The sequence below is a fragment of the Vulpes vulpes genome, chromosome 1 (assembly GCF_048418805.1).
Source record: "Vulpes vulpes isolate BD-2025 chromosome 1, VulVul3, whole genome shotgun sequence".
Lineage (NCBI taxonomy): Eukaryota > Metazoa > Chordata > Mammalia > Carnivora > Canidae > Vulpes > Vulpes vulpes.
Window position 1 is genome coordinate 3,606,115 of NC_132780.1, and position 18,217 is coordinate 3,624,331.

Below are 18,217 nucleotides of genomic sequence, written 5' to 3' on the forward strand. Positions count from 1 at the left end.
ACCCTCTGCCGCCCCCCAGGCCTGCACCCAAACGCCTGCACGTTAATGGGAATATTTACCAAGCTGCCTGGCTTCCCTTGAAAACCCTAACCCCGACCCCAAAGCTCTACCGGGCACCTCATTACGTTACCCTAGTAAATGCGCTCGTTCTCTCCCCGCTGTCTCTCGAAGCCCCACACACGTCCTCCTGATAGTACCGCCTTATGCTCAGCGGCATCTGTCCGTGTGTCTGGCTCTCACTCCCTCCTCCTGGTATGCCCCCCTCCTTCCTGCACTCCTGCCTCCCCGACCTTTCCCATCAGCACACAAGTTTCCTGCGTTACCTAGACACACACAGACCCCCACCACCACTACCCACCTCCACTCTTGAAAAGCTTCCCTTTTCCCTATGGCCCCCTCCCAGCTCTAACACTTTTTTTTTAATTAAAAAAATTGTTTTTTAAGGTTTTAGTTATTTATTTGAGAGAAAGAGACAGGGAGAGCATGAGCAAGGAGGGGAGGCGGAGGGCGAGGGCGAAGCAGGCTGCCCGCTGAGCAGGGAACCTGACGCAGGGCTCGACCCCAGGACCCCGAGATCATGACCTGAGCCGAAGGCAGACGCTTAACCTACTGAGCCACCCAGGTGCCCCGGAGCCCAGCTCTTTTATTTATCCTCCTTTTGGACAACCTTTTGTTTCTGGTTGAGACCCTGATCCCTTTGCCCTGTGCTTCTATGGATTCTCCCCCTAAAACTTCTGTTTCTCATGATCCCTTCTCCCAAGATGCTCCGTGAGCCCGACTTCATCTTCTTTAGTTTCCAAACGGAGATATAATGCACGTGCCTTAAAATTCACCACTTCAGGGATCCCTGGGTGGCGCAGCGGTTTGGCGCCTGCCTTTGGCCCAGGGCGCGATCCTGGAGACCCGGGATCGAATCCCACGTCGGGCTCCCGGTGCATGGAGCCTGCTTCTCCCTCTGCCTGTGTCTCTGCCTCTCTCTCTATCTCTCTGTGACTATCATAAATAAATAAAAATTAAAAAAAAAAAAATTTAAAAATTCACCACTTCAGCACCACCCCACGGTTTTGGGTATATTCGGGGTTGTGCAACTACCACCACCTAACTTCAGAATGTTTCTCCCCGTTGCCTGACACCTCAGCCCCTGGCAACCACTGTTCTTCATGGTGTTTCTACAGATTAGCCTGTTCTGGACATTTCTGACCAAGGAATCAGATGACCCATTCACCCTCCAGCCCTCTCTAATCAGAGTTCTGTTTCCATCTCTCCATGAAAAGTGTCCTCTTGTCCTGCTGCCAAATATAATAAACACAGCTCCACCTCATAACTGTACTCTACACAACCAAGTACTTTCTCTTGGCAGGATTTTCCTCTCTCGATTCCAGAAGCTTCTTTTTGTCCCACGTCTCTTCCCCCTTCCAACTTCCTTGGTGCCTACTTCTGACCTTCCAGACGCTTGTGCTGTCTCAAGGTCGAGTCCTCGACTCTCAGCCCCTCGGGGGTAATTCCAGGTACTCTCTTCACACCTTTAAATATCATCGCTATGTTGGTGATTCTCAGCTGTTTAATTCTAGCGCTGACTTCTCCCTTGAGCTGAGGATGTGGACATCCAATGCCCACTTCACATTACAGTTGGGTGTCTAACGTCACACGAAACATTCATGGTACAGCTCCGCATCCTCTCTCCTCTCCCCGCCTCACCCTTGGCCCCCCCTTCCCCATCGTTATGAAGAATGGTGCCTTTGCACAAACAGACACATAGATCAATGGAACAGAATAGAGAACCCAGAAGTGGACCCTCAACTCAATGGTCAACTAATATTCGACAAAGCAGGAAAGACTATCCGCTGGAGAAAGGACAGTCTCTTTAATAAATGGTGCTGGGAACATTGGACAGCCACATGCAGAAGAATGAAACTGGACCATATACACCAGACACAAAGATAAACTCAAAATGGATGAAAGATCTAAATGTGAGACAAGATTCCCTCAAAATCCTAGAGGAGAACACAGGCAACTCCCTTTTTGAACTTGGCCACAGCAACTTCTTGCAAGGTACATCCATGAAGGCAAGAGAAACAAAAGCAAAAATGAACTATTGGGACTTCATCAAGATAAGAAGCTTCTGCACAGCAAAGGATACAGTCAACAAAACTAAAAGACAACCTACAGAATGGGAGAAGATATTTGCAAATGACGTATCAGATAAAGGACTAGTTTCCAAGATCTATAAAGAACTTATTAAACTCAACACCAAAGAAACAAACAATCCAATCATGAAATGGGCAAAAGACATGAAGAGAAATCTCACAGAGGAAGACATAGACATGGCCAACACGCACATGAGAAAATGCTCCGCATCACTTGCCATCAGGGAAATACAAATCAAAACCACAATGAGATACCACCTCACACCAGTGAGAATGGGGAACATTAACAAGGCAGGAAACCACAAATGTTGGAGAGGATGCGGAGAAAAGGGGAACCCTCCTGCACTGTTGGTGGGAATGTGAACTGGTGCAGCCACTCTGGAAAACTGTGTGGAGGTTCCTCAAAGAGTTAGAAATAGACCTGCCCTACGACCCAGCCATTGCCCTGCTGGGGATTTACCCCAAAGATACAGATGCAGTGAAACGTCGGGACACCTGCACCCCGATGTTTCTAGCAGCAATGTCCACAATAGCCAAACTGTGGAAGGAGCCTCGGTGTCCATTGAAAGATGATGGATAAAGAAGCTGTGGTCTATGTATACAATGGAATATTCCTCAGCCATTAGAAACGACAAATACCCACCATTTGCTTCAACATGGATGGACCTGGAGGGTGTGATGCTGAGTGAAATGAGTCAATCGGAGAAGGACAAACATTATATGATCTCATTCATTTGGGGAATACAAAAATTAGTGAAAGGGAATAGAGAGGAAAGGAGAGAAAGTGACTGAAAATATCAGTGAGGGAGACAGAACATGAGAGACCCCTAACTCTGGGAAACGAACTCGGGGTGGTGGAAGGGGAGGAGGGTGGGGGGTGGGGGTGACTGGGTGACGGGCACTGAGGGGGGCACTTGACGGGATGAGCACTGGGTGTTATACTGTATGTTGGCAAATTGAACACCAATTAAAAAAAAAAAATGGTGCCTTTGTTCAAGCTCAAACCTGAGGAGTCATTGTTCTCTCCACGATGTGTTTTACGCAGGCCGGCTACAGCCCCTGTCAGCTCCACCTCCAAAAATACGTCTCGGGTACATGCACCTCTCTCCACCTCCGCCGGCACCGACCCTAATGTAAGCTGCTAACGTCACCAGCCCTGACACCTGCTATAGGCAGGTCACGCTGCCACCACCTGGCCAGCCTCCAGGAAACAAGACGTCCTGAAATAATCATTCCCCTTCTGAGGGGCTCCTGGGTGGCTCCGTGGTTGAGCATCTGCCTTCAGCTCAGGTCATGGTCATGGTCCTGGGGTCCTGGGATCAACTCCCGCATCGGACTCCCCACGGGGAACCTGTTTCTCCCTCTGCCTGTGTCTCTGCCTCTCTTTCTGGGCTTCTCATGAATAAATAAAATCTTAAAAAAAAAAAGTGGGGGACTTAATCAGGCAGCGCCTGGATAGCTCAGTCGGATAAGCGTCTGACTCTCGGTTTTGGCTCAGGTCATGATCTCAGGGTCGTGAGATCAAGCCCCACTGTCGGGCTCCACGCTGGGTGGGGAGTCGGCTGGAGATTCTCTCCCTCTCCCTCTGCTGCTCGCACGCACTCTCTGTCTCTCTCAAATAAATATATAAATCTTAAAAAAAAAAAAACTAATCAGAAAAATAAATCAATTGGCTCTTTCATCTACATCGTGTTTTGTTTTGTTTTGTTTTACCAAGTTTTCCAAGGATCTATCTGGCCCAAGGTGAGCACATCCCCACGAGGACAAGCTCCCGAGGCCAGTCGTCTGTGGCATGTCACCGACACACGCAGGAGGCGCAGGGCCCAGGGGCTGGAGGCGCGCCAGCCTCACTCCACCCTGCGGCTTACTGGCGGGCTGTCAGCACTCACCATGGACGAGGTGAAGTCCAGGAGGCTCACGACCTTCATCTCCACGCCGTCCCGGCCACAGGCCTTCAGCAGCTTCATGACCTCGCTCACCGTCAGCCACTTGCAATCCACGTCTTGAATGGAAACAATATAATCCCCTTCCTTGGCTCCCGCCAGCTACGAAGGTAGGATTTACAGGAAGGTAAGTGCTCCGGCCACTCCAATCCCCGCACCAGCTCCCAAGTACCTCCACAGAAGAGACCGCACACATGCAGCCTTGGCATCTCGGGCAGTAGCACCCGTGAGGAGCCTTTCACGTCGTCAGACCTCTTACAAAGGGAACCCTAAGCTCATTCTTACACCCAGATGTATTGGTTGGGGCAGCTTTCTTTGTATTTGACCGGTATGTCTGCTTGCAAAGACACCAGTGAGCTCTGCTCCCGGTCTAGAGGCGCACACTTACCGCAGCAGAGCAGTGAGGATCCAGGAAATGGACTTGAACTGGGGAGTTTCCTCTCAAGGTGAACCCCAGATCCCCTTCTTCTGCAGTGAAGTGAATGCTTCGAGGAGGTGTCCATCTCTTGTTAGCCGAAAACACCGACAGGGGGCCCTTTGGAACAGAGCATCGTTAGGGGTAGGATCTGAAGGCTGCATCAGGCACTTGAAAGCTACAGGGAAATGTCACCTTGTTGTCCTTGCAGATGTCGCTCGGCCTTGCTCAGAGACCAGTGACACCACCAGAGAGAACACGTGCTATGACAGTCATGCAGGACATTAACTGTCCTTTTCTCTAAAACATCCATGTTTTAGAGAATATGTTCTTTAAAAAAAAAAAAAATCATCTCAGGGGCACCTGGGTGGCTCAGTTGGTTGAGCATCCGACTCTTGATTTCAGCTCAGGTCATGATCTCAGGGTGGTGACACCGAGCCCCACGTCAGGCTCCACACCCAGCGCGAGTCTGCTTGTCCCTCTCCCTCTGCTCCTCGCCCTCCTGCTCCCGTCCATGCATGCTCTCAAATAAATCAAAATCTCTAAAAACCACCTTAATGAAAACTGTATAAAGTTTCTAATTAAAAAAAAAAAATCTAACATTACTGGGGCGACTGGGTGGCTCAGTTAGTTAAGTATCCGACTCTTGATCTCGGCTCAGGTCTTGATCTCAGAATCATGAGTTCAAGCCCTGTGTTGGGCTCCACACGGGGCATGGAGCCTACTTAAAAAAAAAAAAAAAAGAAAAACCACTAAAAATAGTCTTTTACATGCTTGCAACTTATATGAGCTGTCCCCTTGGGTCATTATGAAATAAGCATTCAACATACCAGCTTCTGGAAGAAGTCCGTTGCTGTGACCTTGGAGAACTGTGGCAATATAATTTCAACCTCTTGCTCAGTTTTAGCTGGAAAAGCGTATTAAAAGAGAAAGCGTAAGTGCTTCGGCAATTCAAAGTTCTCCTGGAAAAGTCAGGTCTAAGTCTTCTTTCTGAAGGGAAGAGCAGCAGAGGCCTTTCTCCTAGTCACTTGGCCTTCCTCTTGGTCTAGACAAGTAGTAGAGAAGATGGGCCGCTGGCCACCCCCCGGCCCCGTGGCCCCTGTACCTTCCATCTGAGCACCTACTAGGAGCCACACCTTGCTCTGGGGCTGGGACAGAGTGGTGACAATCAGACACACCCCCTGCCTGCACGGAGCATATGTATTATAATCTAGGGGACCGCCTCTAGCCTTCACGAAACCTGAGAAGTAACATACGTTTCAACTGTGGCTACTACAGAGGGATGCAGCATCTCTCGGCACGTAGTCCTGGGTGAGATGAGCTCCCTCTTCATCATTAACATGCGGTGTGAGGATTTTAGTGGGATGTCAGTTTGTCACGTTGTGTCCACTGACAGCTTAAATCTTTACCGTCCTACTGACGGGAGACTCAAGCCAACTCTTACCACGAGACTAGTCAGTGCCCAACAAAGGATCCCAGAGCAGGCTAAGTATACATGAAGATCAGTGTAAGTAGAAGCCTGGCCCTGTCCAGGAAGAACACACCTGTCTACTCACAGGATGGGACAGTGTTGGGCTCAAGCACGGTGCTCATCCACTACCAGTGTGGCACCAGCATCCCCGGACAGCCTCGCCAGCAGCCCTGTCCCCTCCTCCCTCCTCAGAGGTCATGTCTCTACCTCGTGGCCACAGAGCACACCGTGGGGACAAAGGGGCCAAGGAGGGGAGGGGGCCAGTGTCCATGAAGGAGAATCATGGAGTGCCATTCCTGCCTCCACCTACCCGCTTGGTCACCTGGGGCAAAGAGTCTGACTGCCCTAAGCCTTTATCTGTAAGATAAAGGCAATACCAGCGCCTCCATATGGAATTGGAGGGAGAGGGGAAGGAGAGTTGTGCCCCGCAGACTTCCACCGCCCAGGCGACAGCAGGTGGCGTTAGCACAGACAAGCCCAGGGCTCCTGGAAATTGAGCTACAACTTCAGAGACTGGAGACAGAAGTGTAGGAACTGGGGTCGAAGGGATATAGGGACAAAAGGGCTTCCCTTAACTGGGCCCCTCTCCGTCCCCCTCCCCCACCTCCTTGAAAGATCCTAGTCACTCCTTACCCCTAAAGCCACCTGTCCGAGAGGCGCCCCAACTCCTGCCTCCTGGGGCAGAAGGGACAGCCTCGTCCCCAAGGGCACCAACAACTGCCCAGTTCACAGCTACCTTCTTGAACCCGGGATGGAAATGCTTAGAAATGCTTGACCGACGCCCAAGCACGTGTACGTAAAACCACAGAGCTGGAGGGAAACGAGCGTGCCCAGAAGGCAGACGGACTCCGGGGCGCAGCGCAGGCATCAAGGGCTGCTGAGGTCTCCCAGGAAGAGGTGACAGCTGGAACCCCGGGACGTTACGAGGCTCTCAGGCAAGGCACCCAGAGGGCGCAAGGCAGCAAGCAGAACCCCGCAAAGGGCACGACGAGGTGGCAAAGTGGGGGTGAGGGAGGTGGGAACAGAAAGAAGGTGGCCGGGCACCCCAACACCCTGCACGCCCCAGGCTACGCCAAGGTCACCGAGTAAGGCAGCCCCTGCACCACGAGCAAACAGGGCAGGAGGAGGTCTGCCCCGGGCCCCCGGGCCGAGCAGGTCACGGGGTGCCCCCTGCACCCCGCACAGGCCCCCACGTCACTCACAGATAATGTCGGGAGCATCGATCAAGTTGAGCAGATCGTCGTCGTCCTGGTGCTGCGCGTACTTGAGGCGGGACCGCTCGTGCGCCGCGGACAGCACGTCCTGGAGCACCTCGATGTTGCGGAGCTTCTTGCACAGGCTGGCCTCCCTCACCGACTCCTCGTGGTGGGCCACGGCTCTGCGCAGGTGGGACTTGCCTGCGGGTGGAAGCCAACCCCACGTGAGGCTGGGCCCCAGGGGCCGCGTCAGGCCCTCCGGGGGAGCCAAAGTGCCCAAGCACCAGCCCAGGACGGTGGCCTGCTCTTTTCTGAAGGATCGGCCTGGACAGCCTAAGGCCCCCTTAAATCCACGTGCCAGACACACTCTCTCAGGTCTAGAACACGTTCATTCGGCAAACAGTTACAGACCCCATGACCCTGGGGTCCCGGGATTGAGTCCCGCATCGGGCTCCCTGCATGGAGCCTGCCTCTCTGTCTCTCGTGAATAAAAAGACAAAATATTAAAAAAAAAAAAAAAAAGGGATCCCTGGGTGGCGCAGCGGTTTGGCGCCTGCCTTTGGCCCAGGGCGCAATCCTGGAGACCCGGGATCGAATCCCACGTCGGGCTCTCGGTGCATGGAGCCTGCTTCTCCCTCTGCCTGTGTCTCTGCCTCTCTCTCTCTCTGTATGACTATCATAAATAAAAAAAATTAAAAAAAAAAATTTTTTTAAAAATAAAAAAATAAAAATAAATAAATAAATAAATAAATAAATAAATAAATAAATAAAGGAATAAGAATAAGAAACAGGGAATGGATCATGCAGCGATAAGATAATGGAAAAAAAAAAAGCAGGGCAGGGAGCCAATCTAGCACAACAGGAGTGGGAACAGAAAGTCGCTCTTCTGTGATGGGTGACCCGGGAAGGCCTTTGGGAAGGTGACTTCTGAGCAGAAGGAAGGAGGCCAGGGAAGCAGCCTTGAGGATTATCTGACAGAAGGGCACTTCTGGAAGAAGGAAAAGCAAGTGCAAAGGCCCTGGGGCAGGAGGGTGATTGTGTATTCAAGGGTGAGCTTGGGGCTATGGCCAGAGGCAGTGAGGCTGGGGCGAAAGGAAGGGGATGAGGCCGAGAGGAGAGGGGTCAGACGTGTCCAGCCTTCGAAGTGCACGGTGAGGGCTCCCGTCCGTACTCTGGGTGAGATGGGAGCCCGTTAGGGTGTGAGCAGAGGCTTATGTGACATGACCCACACGAACGGAGTCTGGAGTGAGGAGGAAAAAGCATGGGGACCAGCTATGGGCCATGTGACCTCTTTGGGCCCCTGGTTCGTTTCCTGCAAAACGGGGATCATGCTACACGTGCCCAACAGGGCTGCGGGAGACTCGGGGGAGTCGGTGCATGTTAACGAGCCCCACGTGCATGTGGCTTGGACTAGGCAGCCTCAGGGGGGTTTGCTGACCACATGTGGGGTGAGAAAGAAGGCAGAAGGGGAGCCCCGGCTTCCTAGCCTGTGCATCTGGAAGGCCGGAGCTGCCAGCAGGGAGCGGGGAAGTGCATCTGCGGGGGGGAGGGGGGGGGGGGGGAGTTGGGGAGCAGAGGAACTCAGGCTCGCACATGGTGAGAGGCATCCTCCCTGACACCCTCAGAGACCATCCCATGACCTCTGGTTACTGGTTCATAGGTGGGAGAGCAGAAAATTTACAAATGTGCCGTCCTATACTCGGGTGACCAGGGGCCACCCCCCCTCACCTGCCTGCTCCCCAGGCAGCGGGGGCGTGGCAGGGTGGTCAGAGCTCTGGCTGCACCTGGGGAGGCCCGGGCCCTCGCAGCCCCGGGAGCCGCTGAGGCTGCAGACCGCACCGGAGTGGCCCTGATGACCCAGGACACCCTGCTCTCTGAGCCCTGCCCCAGGGACCTGTCTGGAGCAGTTGGTGAGCAGAACCCACTGGGCATCAAACTGGGGTGGGGGGGGCTGCCTGAGGGAGGAGGCGGGACAGCCACCACGTACCCAGCTGTCGGCGCTGGTGGCCGCTCTTGAGCGTGGCCAAGGGCGTCAGTCCCTCTGGCATGTGGTCGTAGAGCTGGGACAGGCACTTCTCCTGATGGTCCTCATCTGCACCAGGCTTCACTGCAACGAGAGCCACGGGCAGGCCCCTCCTGGTGCACGCACCCCTGCACAGGTGTCTCCCAGCCGCGCCCCGCTTCCTGCCTTCTCTAATGCAGTCCGGCACTTGGGATGGTCCTAGGCCTCCCTCCTGCCCCTGGACGCACCCCCGGCCCCCCAGCTCGCAAGTCCTCGCCTATCTGGGGCCAGGCGCCCTCCAGGGCTCAGAGCCAAACTCACTCACCTCATGGACCCTCCCAGCACCCCCTTCCCTGGCACGTGCCCCCGTCTCCGGCCCCTCAACACTTCCAGCCTCCATTCCAGAGCTCGGCTGGGGGTTCATGCTCTGGCCGTCCCTTCCCTCCTGGTTCAGCTGCAAAAGTGCCCCTCGGACTTCAAGGTTCAACCCCAATGTCACCACCTCTAAGAAGCCTTCCGTGACTACACCAGGAGTCCAACTGCTGCCCCATTTGTCCTGCTACTGCAGTGCCGGAGTACTGCGCTGCTGTTGGTCTACACCGCTCGCCCCCTCCAACAGACCCTCCGGGAATCCCTGCAGCAGCAGCAGCAGCAGCAGCAGCAGCACCACTTCCCGGGAGCCCACCAGCTACAAGGCGGTTTATTTAGCTTTGCACACAGGCACGTAAGTTTCACAACAGCCCCTGTGAGAGGATTTCCTCATGCCCCCATTTTACAGATGTGAAAACGGAGGCCCAGACCTCACAGCTGGTAAACGGCAGAGCCGTGCTACGAACCCGGAGCGTGGCTCCAGAGTTCACCCGTTTCGTTGCTCTGGGGCAACCTTGATTAGAACTAATTGCAAGAGGTCCCCCGGCCCCCACCCCGACGTCAGATCAGAGCCACAGCCAGGGCGAGGAGAGCAAGACATTGATCTCGAGCTGAAAATTTTAGAAAGCACCAAAACTCGGCAGTCAGGATACGTGACAGAGTCATACGATTTCCTAGGTGCCAAAAATGGGCGCTAAGAAGTGCACGATGAATAAACATCAAAATTCCTCTTTGCCTCGGGCTCCGACGTGGGTCAGCACAGCCTCGTTAGTGATCTGTAGGCTTTATTTCAAAATCTGGATCAGGGGATCCCTGGGTGGCTCAGCGGTTTAGCGCCTGCCTTTGGCCCAAGGCGCAATCCTGGAGTCCCGGGATCAAGTCCCGTGTCGGGCTCCCTGCATGGAGCCTGCTTCTCCCTCTGCCTGTGTCTCTGCCTCTCTCTATGTCTATCATGAATAAATAAAAAAGTAAAAAAATAAATAAATAAAAATAAAAATCTGGATCATTGGGGATCCCTCGGTGGCTCAGCGGTTTAGCGCCTGCCTTCAGCCCAGGGCGTGATCCTAGAGACCTGGGATCAAGTCCCGCATTGAGCTCCCTGCATGGAGCTGCTTCTTCCTCTGCCTGTGTCCCTGCCTTCTTTCCCTCTCTCTGTGTCTCTCATGAATAAATAAAATCTTTAAAAAAAAAAAAACATTGGATCACCATGGATTTTGGAGGGGGAGGGAGCCATGAGATCTGATTCATTTAACATATCACCTCCAAACGTTATCCTGAATACTGAGTTTGGGGGCCCCCCCTGAGACTCGGTGCCTAGGCGAGGGCCTCACAGGGGCCCGCCCTGGTCCCAGCCCTGGCCTCAACTCCAGGGGAGACGTCATCTCCTTGGTCTGCTCCATCCCAGCCAGGAGGACAACAGAGCAGGAACGTATCACCCCCAATCCCACGCTGCCCCCCCCCCCCCCCAGGCTGTGGGCATCTCCGGGGCAGGCAGACAGTAAATGTCCTCAGCGCAGAATGTCCTGGAAGCACAACCCTGACCCGAGCCCAGAGCCTTACACTGGTGGTCGATGAGAAGGGTGGCTGCGAAGTAGTGGGCCAGGGCCGCGTAGTGGTGGGCCTTCACGCAGACCAGGCTGGCCCAGGAGTAGGGGATGTTCTCCTTCACCGGGGCCTGGCTCATGGCCGTGTGCAGCTGCCGATACACCTCCCCCACCTGAAACGGAAGGGACGCTGGGAAGGGGGAGCCTGGCCCAGGGGCGCTCACGCACCCAGGCTGCAGAAAAAAGAGACCTTTCTTCTCTGGACCAGCCCTGCCAGAAGCTGCTCCAGGGTCTGGGAGCAGCTCCAAGGGATCCCAGGTCTTTCAGCGTCACAGTTAACAGGGAGATGAGGAAACTGTCATTATGCTGCTTTGGAGGCTAAGCTGCAGATGGAACCAGTGATCCGTAGCTGAAACACCGCGACTTGCCAAGAAAATGCAAGCCAGCGCTCTGTCCAGGGCGGGCACGCTGCCCAGGTCACGGGCAAGCTGCCGTGGGAGGCCCCCCCACCGCTTCCAGGGGGCCCACATCAACCCATCGGCCCACCCCCCACCCCAAAAGTCACGGGAGCCAGGAGGGCTTTACCTTGGCAGCCTCCTGAGCCACCTTCACCAGCACGAAGAACTCATTCCGGATCCCAGGAAGGCAGATTTTCTCAAACACGTTCTCCTGGGCTTGTGCAAGCATCATCTTGACCAACACGCTGAGCATGGCAGGGCTCATGTCGTAACTCGGAGTGTGAGTGAATGTCTCTTTCAGGTGATGCAAAACCCCTACGATGGGAAATTTTTTTTGCATGTTAGCCGGGGGATCCTACTGATTCCACCGTACGCCGTTCTGAAGCACAGAGAAGGGGAGAAGCAAAAATAAAGAACCGGCGTTCAGGAGCACTGGGAAAAATCTGGTTCTGTTACCATAAGATCCAGCGATTCCATTCCCAGGTGTGCACCCTAAAGAATCCGAAGCAGATGGAAACCGAGGCAAACCGATACCTCTCCTACACCCACACTCGCACCAGCATCAGTCACAACAGCCGGAAGGTAGACACCCACCCGAACGTCCATCGACATATGGTTCAACAAAATGTGGTGCGTTCCTTCATACAACGGAATGGTTCTCAGCCTTGAGGAGGAAGGTACGTGGCCCATGGTACAACATGGACGCAGACGTGACACTGAGTGAAATAAACCAGTCACGTGGGCAAAGAGCTTAGGATTCCGTGAGATGGGGCATCCGGAAGAGTCAAGTTCAGGGAGAGAAAGTAGCATGGTGGTTGCCAGGGACTAGTGTCTAATGGGTACAGAGTTCCAGTTTTTTGGGTTGGTTTTTTTTTTTTTTTTTTAAGATTTTATTTATTTATTAATGAGAGATACAGAGAGAGAGGCAGAAAAAGCAGCAGGCTCCATGCAGGGAGCCTGACGTGCGACTCGATCCCAGGACCCCAGGATCACGCCCTGGGCTGAAGGCAGGCACCAAACCGCTGAGCCGCCCGGGCATCCCCAGAGTTTCAGCTTGAAGATTACACTTATTTATTTGAGAGAGAGAGAGAGAGAGAGAAAGAGAGAGAGAGAGAGAGAGAGAATAAAGAGCACGTGCCCGGGCAAGGGGAGGAGCCGAGGGAGAGAGAACCTCAAGCAGACTCCACGCTGAACACGGAGCCCGACACAGGGCTTGATCCCGTGACCCTGAGATCAGGACCTGAGCCGACCCAAGAGCTGGATGCCCAACTGTCAGAGCCACCTGGGCGCCCCCAGAGTTTCGGCCTGGGGCACATGACAAAGCTGTGGCCATAGAGAGTTGCACAACGACATGAACGTACTCCACGCCAGTGAACTGAACGCTTGAAATTGGTTACAAATGGTCGCATTTGTCTGTATGTCTTAGTAAAAAAAAAAAAAAAATCAGATTCTGTTCTAAAACACGTACATCCGTATCAAGCGAGGAAACCAGCCTGCCCCCTGTTTATTCCCACTCTGCCTGGGACGACGGTAAGACATTCCGTACACGACCAGGCCTCTAACGGGGGTGAAAGCAGAAAGCAGGCAGGAGGGCAGGAGGGCAGGAGGGCAGGAGGGCCCTCCGGGGGACGTGCTCACGCGTAACACCGGGTCGTGATGAGACTCGGGGCTTTTCCCAGGACCTCAGGAAAGACCAGTGGAAATTTTCCTGCTGTCGCCCTTAGCTGGCTTCTCTTACATGTTAGAAAATTAACTGTCACAGCACTAACCAGCGATCCACCGGAGGCTGAAATAAAATCTCTGACATGAATCCCATCGGACTGGTTCCTCTGGTTTTGTTGCAAAGCAGACACTGCCCCGCGGACAGATGGCAGGGGCTGCGGGCTATCTGCTCCCTGCTGGGGTCTGCTCCCCCGTCCTGAAGCTTCCCGTTGTCTACACTGCTGTAGTCTTAGAGATGGGTCACCACGCACACCTGCTTTAGATTCCTCAGAAAGAAAACGAGCCCCGGGAAGGACTGGCAGCGAACAAAATCCACCCCCACACGGAATCTCAGTCTTTTTAACACCAGCAACTTCCCCATCAGCCAAAACGACGGAGCTATGGTTCTTGACGGCCTCGCAGAGCAAAGCGAGACACCCCAGAAGCTCCCTGCTGGGAGTGACTCCCCACAGCGGAGGCATCGGGACGGGTGCTGGGGCCCCTGGGTGGCTCAGCGGTTGAGCATCTGCCTTCAGCCCAGGGCGTGATCCTGGGGTCCCGGGATCGAGTCCCACATCGGGCTCCCTGCATGGAGCCTGCTTCTCCTGTGTCTCTCATGAATAAACAATAAAATCTTAAAAAAAAAAAAAAAAAAAAAAAAAGATAAATCGTTAACCACAGGATTCCCTGTGTACGTGAGCCATACCCAGACTGAGGCGTCAGGGCTTGAGCCATTACGCAATTCTCCTCGGTAGGAAGACACACGAGCACCAGAAACCCGCCTGGCCCTACAGGCCTGCGAGCCCGAGCCCCGGCCTGGGGAAGGCCCACAGACCGTCTTCCGCTGCGGTACCCAGGGCCCCCCGGGGGGGCCAGGGCTCTAACCCGGCAGCCCTCCCGGACACCCACCTGCGGCTCTCTGAAAGGCGTCCACGGCACCGTCCAGCCCAGCTCGGGTCCGCCGGTTGCAGCGGGTCCCGATCTGTGTGTAGAGGGCTCCGATGTTGAACAGAATGCTGGCCTTCTCCAGCAGCAGGTTCTGCTGGCTCACCGGGACCCCGGTGAGGGAGTCGTACCTAATTTAAAAGAAACGGGTTGTGGGAATACGGATTATTTGGCTTTCTACGCCGCTTTGCGGTGAAACCGGGCAAAATCTATTTCTTGAATGAAATTCACAGATGCACATGCGATGAAGCTTTCGTTTCCGAGCAAGACGACGGGCCTGGTGACACCCGAGTAACCGTACCCACAATCTCACACAAAAATAAGGCTTCTCAACCAACGTGTCCTTCCGTAGGGGAACAGATAAATAAATCGTGGCACCACCAGGCAGCGGAGCGTCATTTAGCAATTTTACAAAAATGAGTTAATGAGCCGCGAGAAGACATGCAGGAAACTTGAATGCAGGTTTCTAAGGGAAAAGAAGCCAATCTGAGGAAGGCTACCTGCTGTAGGATTCCAACTATCTGACATTCTGGAAAAGGCAAAACAACGGAGACAAAAAACAGTCAGTAGTTGCCAGGGTTGCAGGAGAGGAGGAGGGATGAAGAGCTGGAGCAGAGGGTCGTGGGGCAGCGAAACTACCCTGCATGATCTTATAACGTGGACAGGTGTCCTTACACGTTGTGTCAAAACCCACGGAACGCCCACCCCCCAAGAGGGGACCCCAGTGTAAACTGTGGACTCTGGGTGACAACGTGGGGAGCAGGGTAGGGGATATACGGGAAATCTCTCACCTTTGCTGTGAACCTGAAACCGTTCTCAAACATAAGGTGTATTAAAAATATATGTCTTGTCTCGGGGCGCCCGGGCGGCTTTAGTCAGTCAGGCGTCTGCCTCTTGGTTTCAGCTCGGGTCATGATCTCAGGGTTGTGAGATCGAACCCCTTAAGCACAGAGCCTGCCTAAGATTCTCTCTTTCCCTCTCCCTCTGCCCCTCCCACCCCACTCTCCCTCTAAAAAATATTAAAAATGTGTGTGTAGGGCAGCCTGGGTGGCTCAGCAGTTTGGCACCTGCCTTTGGCCCAGGGCGTGATCCTGGGGTCCTGGGATCAAGTCCTGCGTCAGGCTTCTCCCTCTGCCTGTGTCTCTGCCTCTCTCTCTCTGTCTCTCATGAATGAATAAATAAAATCTTAAAAAAAAAAAAAAAAGTGTGTGTGTGTGTGTGTGTGTCTCCTAAATGAAACAGAGGCATTACACGCCCCTCATCATTCTTCCTTGAGTCTAAAAGACTTGGGATTTGTTTTAAAGTCCACCCATCAAGCAGGACGTGGATGTGGAGCTGCTTCTTCCTAACCCAACAATGGGGAGAAAGCACCTGTACCCCTTTGCTCTGAGTAGCAGCTAAGGCATCTTCAGCAAAACTCAGGTGCTTGTCCTTTCACAAGGAGGCATCCCTAGCCACCGGCTGCGGGGCAACGTGGCTCCGATACGCCCCGTGCCCCAGGGGAGTCACTCTCCTGTCCCCCGTGCAGGGCACACTCAGGGAAGCGGTGCCGCACCTCCGAAGTATTTAAGCATTTAAGCAACACTCGCCTTCGAAAATACCAACTCTGGAGGAGACTGGAACGTTCCACGTAGGTTTCTAAGAGCTGATCCATTTGTGTGTCGCTCCCTTTGTCACTGGGACAAAACCCGATCCCCACCCCCTGTCCCATCTGGAAGAAGGATCTCGCTTCCTGTTAGTTCCACCTCAGAGCCTCCGTGTTTCCCCAACAATAAAACAAGCACAGAGAAAACGCCTCTTCTCCTCGGCTCGCTTGTTCCGAGAAGCAGGCAGCCCCGGTCTGCTTGGGTCCCCTTCATAAATTAAACCCCGTTTATCGCCCTGTCTCCAGGCTCCCCTGCGGAAATGGGACCCCCCACAAGAGGGGGCAGCGGCTGCAGGAGGGCCTCCGGGGTGCCAGGGGGGAGGGCGGCCGCAGAGGCCCGGGCACCTACCAGGTAAACAAGATCCCCATCTGTCGGGTGGGGGGGAAGAAGCGGCTCTCCACAAATCCCAGCTGGATGAAGTAGCTCATGAGCAGTTCAACCCCGGCCTCATCCCGGCTGGGCGTCCGGCAAGCCTGGGGAGAAGAAAGGAGCCCCCGAGGTGGGGGGAAGCAGGTGAGGACGCGGCACCTGGGCAGGTGTCACACACGCTGTGTCCGCAGGGCCTAGGAGGGGTGGAAGGGGCTGGGGTGGGCTCAGGAGTCCCGGAATCCGCCCCAGACCTGCCAGGGAGCCTGTCTGTCCCTTGCTGTCATCTTCTTATGTGCCAGGTGGAAGGGATGGTTCCTAAAGCACCTCCCTATCACTTCCCACCACCCCCGATTCCCTAACAGGACGTTCTGAAGGCGCCACCCTCCCCGCCGCACACAACACCGCACCTGTCTCAGATCCATCAGGTCCGCTATTTCGTCTTCATATAGATAGCTGTCCTCGCTGTAATGTTCCAGGATGAAATCCTGCAAGAAAAGGGAGATGAGATGCCGTAAGGTGTCACTGCAAACCATAAACAGATAAAACAGGATGTCTAATGTGCCCCCTGCTTTAAAAACACATGTAGAATTCACAAAACCAGGAGATGACACACAACAGTGATTTTCTGGACGCTGGGATTTATTTTCTTAACTGTATGTATATTTTATTTTATTTTTTTAAAGATTTTATTTATTCATTCATGATAGAGAGAGAGAGGGGCAGAGACACAAGCAGAGGGAGAAGCAGGCTCCACGCCCGGAGCCCAACACAGGACTTGATCCCAGGACCCCAGGATCACGCCCTGGACCAAAGGCAGGTGCTGAACTGCTGAGCCACCCAGGGATCCCCCTGTATGTATATTTTAACGATTTCCTTTTCTCGCTTTGGTAAAAAGTAAGGTTGAAGTTGTTTTTTGTTTTAAAAGGTCTATGGGGGGGGGGTGCACTCCTGGCTGGCTCAGTGGGTAGAGCACACAACTCATGATCTCGAGGTCGTGAGTTCAAACTCCACATGGGGCACGGAGCCTACTAAAAAAATAAATGCAATGCAATGTCTTTGCGGCACATGTAAGCGACTGTGCAAGTGACAATACGCCGAACAATTCTGGCAAACGTCCCAGGCACCCGGGGGCTCCGATGTTCATGCCATGGGCTGCCTTCAGTAGCTGGGCCCAGGGGCTTCCTGGCAAAGGAATCGCATGTCTAGGGCCTGTGAGGAGCCTACGAGCCTCAGGATCTGCGCTGGGGAGCGCTGTGAGAGCAGCTCTGGGCACTTCCACAAACGAAGCACCCGAGAGACCCCCTAACCAAGTCCACAGTCCAGCGTTTGAGGACCACCCCGCGAGCTGGGTCAGCCACAGGCGCACACCTGCTATATGCCAGGCGCTGTTCATGTGCCTGGGCCCCCTCGGTGAGCAAAGCAAAGACATTTCCTCATGGAGCATCTATGCTCACAAGGGGGCGCAGACAGTAACAGGCACAACAAACAAGTAAATTAGGGGCGCCTGGGCGCTCAGTGGGTTAAGCATCCACCTTCAGCTGAGGTCATGACCTTGGGATCCTGGGATCGAGCCCCACCTCGGGCTCCCTGCTCTGCGGGGAGTCTGCTTCTCCCCCTGCCTCTTCCCCTCCACCCCAGCTTGTGCTCTCTCTTTCTCTCTCTCTCAAATAAATAAAACTTTCAAAACAAACAAATAAATAAATTATATCATATACTAGAAGACAGCAAGGATGATGGGGAAAACACAAAAATAAAAATAGCATGAGGGGCACCGAGATGGCTTCTTGCGTAACATCTGCCGTAAGCGCCGACTCTCCGTGGCTGCAGCAAAGGTGAGGACAGACATGTTCAACTATGTTTTTTCAAGTGTCTGTGCGTATATTCTCATCACACACTTTCTACACTAAAACCCCTCCTGCTTTTTGTATGTTCCATGCACATACGCACACACACGCTCACACACCCTCATCATATAAAAATAAGGTTCTGTTGAATGAATATACAAATTGTG

General features: G+C 53.7%; 1 protein-coding gene across 1 annotated transcript in view; it reads right to left on the minus strand.

The window, feature by feature from the left end:
• RHPN2 (rhophilin Rho GTPase binding protein 2) overlaps nt 1-18,217 on the minus strand; it is a 59,720-nt gene that overhangs the window by 2,954 nt on the left and 38,549 nt on the right. Inside the window, exons 5-14 of the mRNA XM_026010170.2 lie at nt 16,614-16,691; nt 16,186-16,310; nt 14,156-14,322; nt 11,673-11,860; nt 11,104-11,260; nt 9,160-9,279; nt 7,179-7,373; nt 5,336-5,412; nt 4,479-4,625; nt 4,037-4,192 (exon numbers count right to left, since the gene is read on the minus strand). Coding sequence (XP_025865955.2) covers nt 4,037-4,192; nt 4,479-4,625; nt 5,336-5,412; nt 7,179-7,373; nt 9,160-9,279; nt 11,104-11,260; nt 11,673-11,860; nt 14,156-14,322; nt 16,186-16,310; nt 16,614-16,691 — 1,410 coding nt within the window. The remainder of the gene's footprint in view (nt 1-4,036; nt 4,193-4,478; nt 4,626-5,335; nt 5,413-7,178; nt 7,374-9,159; nt 9,280-11,103; nt 11,261-11,672; nt 11,861-14,155; nt 14,323-16,185; nt 16,311-16,613; nt 16,692-18,217) is intronic.